Below are 10,294 nucleotides of genomic sequence, written 5' to 3'. Positions count from 1 at the left end.
AGGTCAGTGTCACCCCCCCCCCCCTTATTCATAATACAGAGGTCAGTGTCACCCCCCTTATTCATAATACAGAGGTCAGTGTCACCCCCCTTATTCATAATACAGAGGTCAGTGCCCCCCCCCCTTATTCATAATACACAGGTCAGTGTCACCCCCCCCCCCTTATTCATAATACACAGGTCAGTGTCACCCCCCCCCCCCCTTATTCATAAAACAGAGGTCAGTGTCACCCCCCTTATTCATAAAACAGAGGTCAGTGTCACCCCCCTTATTCATAAAACAGAGGTCAGTGTCACCCCCCTTATTCATAATACAGAGGTCAGTGTCACCCCCCTTATTCATAATACAGAGGTCAGTGTCACCCCCCCCCCCCTTATTCATAATACAGAGGTCAGTGTCACCCCCCTTATTCATAAAACAGAGGTCAGTGTCACCCCCCTTATTCATAAAACAGAGGTCAGTGTCACCCCCCTTATTCATAAAACAGAGGTCAGTGTCACCCCCCTTATTCATAAAACAGAGGTCAGTGTCACCCCCCTTATTCATAAAACAGAGGTCAGTGTCACCCCCCTTATTCATAAAACAGAGGTCAGTGTCACCCCCCTTATTCATAACAGAGGTCAGTGTCACCCCCTTATTCATAACAGAGGTCAGTGTCACACCCCCCTCCCCCCCTTTGTAATACAGAGGTAAGTGTCACCCACCCCTTATTCATAATACAGAGGTCAGTGTCACCCCCCCTATTCATAATAAAGAGGTCAGTGTCACCCCCCCCCCTTATTCATAATACAGAGGTCAGTGTCACCCCCCCCCCCCTTATTCATAATACAGAGGTCAGTGTCACCCCCCTTATTCATAATACAGAGGTCAGTGTCACCCCCCTTATTCATAATACAGAGGTCAGTGTCACCCCCCTTATTCATAAAACAGAGGTCAGTGTCACCCCCCTTATTCATAACAGAGGTCAGTGTCACCCCCCTTATTCATAACAGAGGTCAGTGTCACCCCCCTTATTCATAACAGAGGTCAGTGTCACACCCCCCTCCCCCCCCCCCTTTGTAATACAGGGGTCAGTGTCACCCCCACCATAATATAGAGGCTCCCGTAGAGACCCCTATTAGATGAGTTGGACTGGAGGTATGCGTGTCCGGGTTTCAGGGAGACTGACACATGCGTTAAAACCTGAACGGTCCAGGTCAACCGGACAAAAAGCTCACTGAATGAGGCCTAAATTGACATTGTTGGGCCATGCCTGTGCAGAGTAGTTTCTACTCTCTAACAGAAATGCAGTGACAGGATGACAACATAGGAGAACAATGGTGAGAATGTTGTCACCCCATAACAGGAAGTGCCTGAACAAGGACCACCATAGATGGATGGCTGCAGTGCAGTACACATTGCCGACCAGCAGAGGGAGCTTGCTCCCCTCTCTCCATCTCTGTGTTTTCGGAAGGACGCTCGGGTGATGTCATCAGCGCTGCGTCCTCCGGTCGCCTTGGTTACGTCCTCCGGAGCTGTCAGTGGGATGCGGCGGCGGCGGAGAACATGGAGGAGGAGGGGACCGGGCTGCAGCTGGCGGTGTGGACGGTGTTGGCGGTGCTGTTGCCGGTGTTGATCACTCTGTGGTGCAGTGTACGGAGGGCGGGAAGGAGGGGGCTGTCCCTGGCCTCCGGGAAACACACCTGGAAGGAGACGGACCTGTTCGGGAGACCGACCTACTGCTCGGTGTGCGGCCAACACATCCTCCGGGGCGGCTACTGCCTGTGCTGCGGCCTGTGCGCCGATCACCCGTGTGTATGGAAGGCCGGCCGCCGCTTCCCGTGTAAGGAGGGCCTGGGGAGGAGCGAGGGGGCCCGGGGCCACCAATGGGTGAGGGGGAACCTACCGCTCTGCAGCCTCTGTACCGCCTGCGGCCTACAGTGCGGGGGACAGCCTAAGCTGTGTGACTGGAGGTAAGAGTGTGTACCTACCTACAGGGCCGCTGATAGGGGGGGACCACCAGTCCTCTTGTAGGGGGCCCTAGCACACAGGGGGGCCCACACAGAGAGGGGGATTAGTGATGGACAACAAATACAGAAATCTTCCTCCAGCACCTGAATCTGATCTGTCCCTCTCCCTGCTATCAGCTTTTATCTGTTGAGAAAGAGACAATTGTCCCTCACTAATCCCCTCCCTTGTGTGGGCCCCCCCCTCCCAGCACTTATCTCTGCTCAGGAATTTATTTGTAAATTGTAACTTTGTTTCTCTCTCTCTGTCTCTCTGATCACTGAGCTCCAACTGCCCAGCCTGTATATTTTTCTCATCTCATCTTCTTTTTTATTTAACATAGTTTTTTTTATAGATTTTAGCAGGAATTATGCGAGTTATGTTATATTTGTGTCTGATAATAGTGATTTTGTTGTAATTTTAGCTAAATATATCTTTAATATTTTCTTGGGGGGGCCCTGCCAGGTAGTCTGTACGGGGCCCCGCGATCTCTAACAGCAGCCCTGCCTACCTACTATATATATATATATACTGTACATTACTACCAGCTTAAGCTCTGGCATGCTGGTCACTGCATTGATGGGGGGCACGCTGGTCACTGCATTGATGGGGGGCACGCTGGTCACTGCATTGATGGGGGGCACGCTGGTCACTACATTGATGGGGGGCACGCTGGTCACTACATTGATGGGGGGCACGCTGGTCACTGCATTGATGGGGGGCACGCTGGTCACTGCATTGATGGGGGGCACGCTGGTCACTGCATTGATGGGGGGCACGCTGGTCACTGCATTGATGGGGGGCACGCTGGTCACTGCATTGATGGGGGGCACGCTGGTCACTGCATTGATGGGGGGCACGCTGGTCACTACATTGATGGGGGGCACGCTGGTCACTGCATTGATGGGGGGCACGCTGGTCACTGCATTGATGGGGGGCACGCTGGTCACTGCATTGATGGGGGGCACGCTGGTCACTGCATTGATGGGGGGCACGCTGGTCACTGCATTGATGGGGGGCACGCTGGTCACTGCATTGATGGGGGGCACGCTGGTCACTGCATTGATGGGGGGCACGCTGGTCACTACATTGATGGGGGGGCACGCTGGTCACTACATTGATGGGGGGCACGCTGGTCACTGCATTGATGGGGGGCACGCTGGTCACTGCATTGATGGGGGGGCACGCTGGTCACTGCATTGATGGGGGGCACGCTGGTCACTGCATTGATGGGGGGCACGCTGGTCACTGCATTGATGGGGGGGGCACGCTGGTCACTGCATTGATGGGGGGCACGCTGGTCACTACATTGATGGGGGGCACGCTGGTCACTGCATTGATGGGGGGGCACGCTGGTCACTGCATTGATGGGGGGCACGCTGGTCACTGCATTGATGGGGGGCACGCTGGTCACTGCATTGATGGGGGGCACGCTGGTCACTGCACTGAATGGGGGCACACTAGTAATTCTGCATCGAATGGGGGCACACTAGTAATTCTGCATTGAATGGGGGCACACTGTAGTAATTCTGCATTGAATGGGGGCACACTGTAGTAATTCTGCATTGAATGGGGGCACACTGTAGTAATTCTGCACTACTAAAAATGCACGACGGAGGATCCGCCGCAAAAAAATATCGCAATGTGGTTTTTGTTTTGTTTTTTTCAATATCGTGCAGCCCTACTATATACTGTACATTACTACCAGCCTAAGCTGTGTGACTGGAGGTAAGTGTGTGTACCTACCTGACCTCCTATATATTGTACATTACTACCAGCCTAAACTCTGTGACTGGAGGTAAGTGTGTGTACCTACCTGACCTCCTATATACTGTACATTACTACCAGCCTGTGTGACTGGAGGTAAGTGTGTGTACCTACCTGACATTGTATATACACTACTCAACGTGATCAGCTCTGTCCAATCACAGCTGATCATGTATGTAAATAGAAGCCGGTTATCGGCCCTCCTTTCCTCATGCTGACAGCATAGGGAGATGAGAAGCGAGCCGATAACCGGCTTCTCTAAAAGGGACATCTACACTCATTACCAGTGCCCTCCAGTTCAGCCCCACCAGTGAAGAAGAGAAATTACCTGTTTGCAAAATTTTATAACAAACTATGAAAAATGTATTTATTTATTTTTTTAAACCATTACATTGATGTGGTTAGTACTGTACTGCTTTAAATCTCATAGTATCCGACGCAGAGTCACCCGCGCAGGATGACCATCTCTTTCTCCTCTCATCTACATCTCTCTCTCTTCTTCTTCTCCTCTATCCCCTCTCTGCTGCCATAATCTCCCTTCATCCCCCCTCCACTTCCCCCTTTCCTAATATGGCAAAAAGTATTTTTGGTATCCTCTTGATCTTGCATTTATATGCATGCTCAGTTCCGTACTGCATACCTTTTTTATATTATGCTCCTTCAGATGTTGTATTTGGTTCGCTGCCATTGACCTATACTCTGCCTGATATTTGTTTGCCTTTCTCTACGTATATTTGGGTATGCACTTATTATCATTATGTTGTTCTGGTCTTTCAGTTTGGTTATTGGGGGGCACGCTGGTCACTGCATTGATGGGGGGGCACGCTGGTCACTGCATTGATGGGGGGGCACGCTGGTCACTGCATTGATGGGGGGGCACGCTGGTCACTGCATTAATGGGGGGGCACGCTGGTCACTGCATTGATGGGGGGGCACGCTGGTCACTGCATTGATGGGGGGGCACGCTGGTCACTGCATTGATGGGGGGGCACGCTGGTCACTGCATTGATGGGGGGGGGGGCACGCTGGTCACTACATTGATGGGGGGGCACGCTGGTCACTACATTGATGGGGGGGGGCACGCTGGTCGCTGCATTGATGGGGGGGGGGCACGCTGGTCGCTGCATTGATGGGGGGGGGGCACGCTGGTCGCTGCATTGATGGGGGGGCACGCTGGTCACTGCATTGATGGGGGGGCACGCTGGTCACTGCATTGATGGGGGGGGGGGCACGCTGGTCACTGCATTGATGGGGGGGCACGCTGGTCACTACATTGATGGGGGGGGGGCACGCTGGTCGCTGCATTGATGGGGGGCACGCTGGTCGCTGCATTGATGGGGGGGCACGCTGGTCACTACATTGATGGGGGGGGCACGCTGGTCACTACATTGATGGGGGGGCACGCTGGTCACTACATTGATGGGGGGGGCACGCTGGTCACTGCATTGATGGGGGGGCACGCTGGTCACTGCATTGATGGGGGGGGCACGCTGGTCACTACATTGATGGGGGGGGGGGGCACGCTGGTCACTACATTGATGGGGGGGGGGCACGCTGGTCGCTGCATTGATGGGGGGCTCGCTGGTCACTGCATTGATGGGGGGGCTCGCTGGTCACTGCATTGATGGGGGGGCACGCTGGTCACTGCATTGATGGGGGGGGCACGCTGGTCACTGCATTGATGGGGGGGGGGCACGCTGGTCACTACATTGATGGGGGGGGGCACGCTGGTCACTACATTGATGGGGGGGGCACGCTGGTCACTGCACTGAATGGGGGCACGCTGGTCACTGCACTGAATGGGGGCACACTGTAGTAATTCTGCATCGAATGGGGGCACACTGTAGTAATTCTGCATCGAATGGGGGCACACTGTAGTAATTTGCTCCTTTCACACTTGTGCGACTTGTCATGCGATTTGGGACTGCAAAATCGCATGACAAGTCATTCTCCATTATTTCCAATGAGTACCGTTCATATCTGTGCGACTTGAAGTCGCACCGACTTGAAAGTAGTCCCTGCACTACTTTGGCACGACTTTGAAGCGTTTTAAGGCCAAAGACATTCAAGCCCAGTCAAACTTGCATCAAAATCGTGGCAACATTGCGGTAAAATTGCACTACTTTGAAGTCGCACAAGTGTGCAAGGGGCCTTATTTATACCTTGCCACATGCTAAACTTTGCTGAGTGTGCACAATGTTTGTGAATGTTGTTTTTTATTTCTAATAAAGAATTTGAAAAAAAATCTCATAGTATCCAACTGAAAATAACTCACTTTAAAAAAAAAAAGGCTCATTCTGGTGCATCAGTGTAGTGAATTGAGCCTTATGTCACATTGCCATAAACAGGAATGGAGTTGAATACACAAGAATGGTATTGAGTAGCTAGGACTGTTTTCAAAAAATACCTTGCATTACAGAATTCTAACCGTATTTTGATTCTGCAAATAGATGTATCTGGTGTCAGAGGACCGTCCACGATGAATGCATACACAACGAGTTGAAGACCGAAGACTGTGACCTTGGGGAGTTCCGAAACCTCATTATTCCGCCTAATTATCTCCTGGCTGTGAAGCAGATGAAAAAGAGCAAGAATACAGATTATGAGAAGGTGGCGGTGAGGCGCTTTTTATTCATTGCTTGAATAAATGTTTCAAAAATATTCTAGGAGAGATTTACATGGGAAATTATGCTTTGCCTGGTAATTGAATTACTTTTCATGAGTTATGTGTTCATAAATTGAAATAAGTTTTCTCCTGCTGCCTTTTTAAATTATACAGATTTTTCAAAATCTGCCACAAGTAAAGTCCGCTTTCAGTTAATCAGTACTTTGTGTTCTTTTTGGCGCTGGCTCTAGAGATCTGACAGCTGAATTTGGGTTAGTTACTATTGGCGCCTGCTTTTTACTTTTTCTCCAGTTATGAGGAATGAGCGATGCTTATATCCCAGGTAGGCTATTGGCATCTGGGCTTTAAAGTAGTGATCGACCGATATCGGTTTTTCATTGCTGATACCGATATTTTGGCCATTGCATATCTGTATCAGCCAAGCTGAATGCTATCATTTTTTTTAATCTGGCGCCTGTACCCGGAAGTGAGGTCATGACATCACTTCATTGTTTTATATCTTTAATTTGTACATACTGTATGTGAGTGGCGTATTCAATAACATTTGTAAATGGAATTATGCTATGTGACCTCATTTTACCCTCAAATGAGCAATATTTGGCACATCGTTAATATCGGCCAGTTCCTGGGCCGATACATGTATATCGGCAAAAGTCAATATCGGCCCTCGAAATATATGCCTTGCCGATAATCGGTCGATCCCTACTTTAAAGTATTACAAAGCCTCTTTTTTTTTAATATAAATAACAAACATAATATACTTCTCCTCTGTGCAGTGGTTTTTCACAGAGCAGCCCGGATCCTCCTCTTCACGGGTCCCACGCCGGCACTCCTGGCTCCCCCCTCTTGCCAGGTGCCCCCACAGCAAGCCCAAAGGACAGTAAACTGAACCGTTGGTGTTTGGAGACTGTGACGGAACCTCAGACCCACACTGTACTTGTGGTCTTCCGTCAGTATACGGCTTCCTCACAGTAATGAACATAGATATCAAATCCCAGCCGCTGTCATACAAAACTAGCCTGAAAACTTAGCTTGTATACTGGAAACAACTGACTCCTTTATTAAAACAAACAGACTTTTATACACTTTAGAAGTAGGTCGGTCACTACATGAATATTTACCCAAAACATCACACAATGAATAACTAACGAGGTACAGCTGACTCATGGCTAATCCCATCTAGACAAGGTTATCATTCACAATGAGCTAATTAGCTCAGCATACTTAAGTCAGCCTGGAAGCCCAGACTGCCGGCACCAAAGGTAAAATAAGATATAATATACATTATTATAGTGTAAATACTGAGAACCCACTGTAAACAATAGGTGAGCAAATCAGCATGATTTACAATGCGTGGAAGACAGGTGTTTGAGCTGATGACATGCATCTGTTACAAGTCTGACCAACTGAAGCAATCCAAACCATCAACTTATCTGTCACATAGTTTTTTCACTGTACCGTCACAGAGACCCCTTGTTTTAAATATACTTTGAGAGTGGGGATTCAAATGATTACAAATTCCCATTCCCAGCAGGCTGTCTTTAAGGTATTTGCACAACTTTTATTTTAATTCCCCCCCCCCCCGTCTTCTCTTGTAGTTACTGTCTTCACTGGGCAAAGACTGGACTCCTCTGATAATTCTTGCTAACACCCGCAGCGGGAACAATATGGGTGAAATTTTGGTTGGAGAATTTAAAGGTCTTCTGAATCCTGTCCAGGCAAGTATATTGTCAAAAATAAAGTGTACCTGTAATGTGCTGATACAAAGCAGAGCAACACTGCAGCTGTGTGTAGCAGGTATTTTCTTAGTGCTACCACACCACCCCTATACATCACTTGAGTCTCCACTTGAACCTAAGGAGAGGATTCTTAGGCAGTTACAACTGCATTGTAGGATAGCAGAAGACATGCATATTTGCACTGTACCTGGAAGTTCAGGTTTTTCAGGGGAATAATTTAAGCCTAAAAACTCTTCATGCACATAGTGGTTAAATGATCACAAAAGCTGTATCATTAATGAGGCCCCCTGCAAGCTTTTAACCATTTGAGCTCCGGAAGGTTTTACCCCTTCATACCCAGGGCATTTTTTGCTATTAAGCACTGTGCTACTTTAACTGGCAATTGGTCATGCAACACTGTACGCAAATTACATTATCATCTTTTCACACAAATGGAGCTTGCTTTTGGTGGTATTTGATCGTCACTGGGTTTTTTTTTTTTTTTTTTTTTTTTTTTTTTTTTTTTTTTTGCAATATGAAAAAAAGACCAAAAATTTTGAAAAGAAAACCCCAATATTTTCTACTTTTTATTATAAAACCTATCCAAAAAAAAAAATCTAATTTCCTCCTAAATTCTAAATTTATGCCAAAATGTATTCTACATCTCTGGTAAAAAAAAAAAAGAAATCCCAACAGGTGGAAATTGTAACGGAACAGGGCACCCCTGAGCGAGTACCTCCGTTGACAGATGCTCCTAGTGCTTCCTGAGGGCTCCAAGCACTCCACCAGACACTGTAAGCACTTCAGACTCCACGAACCGCCACAGCTTAGTTAGGGTCTCGCAATCTCCTACCCACCCTGGACCTCCGACGAGGCTCCAGGTTCCTGTGGGTGAACCGCTCTTTCCCCAGAGAGTGCAGCACGAACAAGCTCTTACACAAGCTCTTACAAGAGCTCAGTGATTATCCAAGGGAGACTGGAGGACATAGCAATCCCTTGCAGATTCCCCCAATAAGAGACAGAACTCTAGATTGAGGTGAAGGAACTCAAAACCACTTTATTGAACAAGACTTGTATACAGAATTTGGAACATTCCGCCCCCAACAACCGCTTTCCTATTGTAAAGTACCTGTGGTCTCCTTCAGGTCTTCCTTAGCCATGCAAATGAGGACTTGAAAATGAGTCGGCAGGGATTGGTCAGATAGCTTGACCAGAAGGACTGCCATGTGCAATGAGACAGAAGCCCCCAGGGGGCAATCAATGTACACAATAGCCAGACACAGAACAATGGGAGGTCATTAGCACTTACAATGAGACAGGGCAATCCACATTCCCAATACACAAACAAAAGGAAAACCTTGCTGACATTGAAAGATATGTAATATACACAGCATTTAGGAATTACAGATTTCATGGCAAATGGGAATAAATCTTAATATTTCTATATGGAGATATTGCTGGTAAATATGAAGCAATCCAAACCATTACTTATCTGTCTTTAAATTCCAGTGATGGTGAATACCGTCACAGATATAGATTGGTTTGTGTGAAAGTTAAAAGTGTCTACAGACAATGGTATATATACTGGAATTTACGCAACTATGACAATATACTAGTAATGGTGGTGATCAGCGACTTATAGTGGGACTGTGATAGTGTGGCAGCCAATCTGGCGCTTGCTGAGGCTGTTTGGAAGGTACATTAATTGACACTAACATCAATATAGACACTAATACTGTACACGGTCACTGTACTAATAACTCTGGCAGGTAAGGGGTTAACATCTAATGGCAATCAAAGGGTTAAGCGTGTGATTGTTCGGCCAGATCACTGTTCACAATACACAATGTTCTGTGTTTTTGTAAACACAGAATTCTGTGTGTAATTGACTACAGCCAATTAGCTGACTTCAGTCACAATCAGTGGCTGAAATCAGCTGCCAAACTCCAACAGCACGAGTTGGTACGTTGCAGCCTTTCTTCCCCTTACGTCACTCTGTCCGGTGCGGCCTCCCGCTTGCAGTTTTAACTGTGGGCAGGGAGCAAGTGGTTAAAGATATTCTAGTGATGCATATTTACAGTACTGGTACCTTATCAATAATTATCCTTTTCATCAATGTAATGCTGTCACAAAAAGTCCACATCAGTGCCCTGGGTGTCACGGCAACAAAGTTCCAGCAGGGGCCCAGACTACAATA

General features: G+C 47.9%; 1 protein-coding gene across 1 annotated transcript in view; it reads left to right on the top strand.

The window, feature by feature from the left end:
• The first annotated feature begins 1,499 nt into the window (after nt 1-1,499).
• Nucleotides 1,500-10,294, top strand: part of DGKE (diacylglycerol kinase epsilon) — a 28,068-nt gene continuing 19,273 nt past the window's right edge. Inside the window, exons 1-3 of the mRNA XM_082271431.1 lie at nt 1,500-1,952; nt 6,204-6,363; nt 7,978-8,097. Coding sequence (XP_082127557.1) covers nt 1,546-1,952; nt 6,204-6,363; nt 7,978-8,097 — 687 coding nt within the window. The 5' untranslated portion in view covers nt 1,500-1,545. The remainder of the gene's footprint in view (nt 1,953-6,203; nt 6,364-7,977; nt 8,098-10,294) is intronic.

Source organism: Pelophylax lessonae, assembly GCF_965119305.1.
Source record: "Pelophylax lessonae genome assembly, chromosome: 11".
Taxonomy (NCBI): domain Eukaryota; kingdom Metazoa; phylum Chordata; class Amphibia; order Anura; family Ranidae; genus Pelophylax; species Pelophylax lessonae.
The sequence above is the reverse complement of the archived record's forward strand: the minus strand, read 5'-3'. Positions and strand labels throughout refer to the sequence as shown.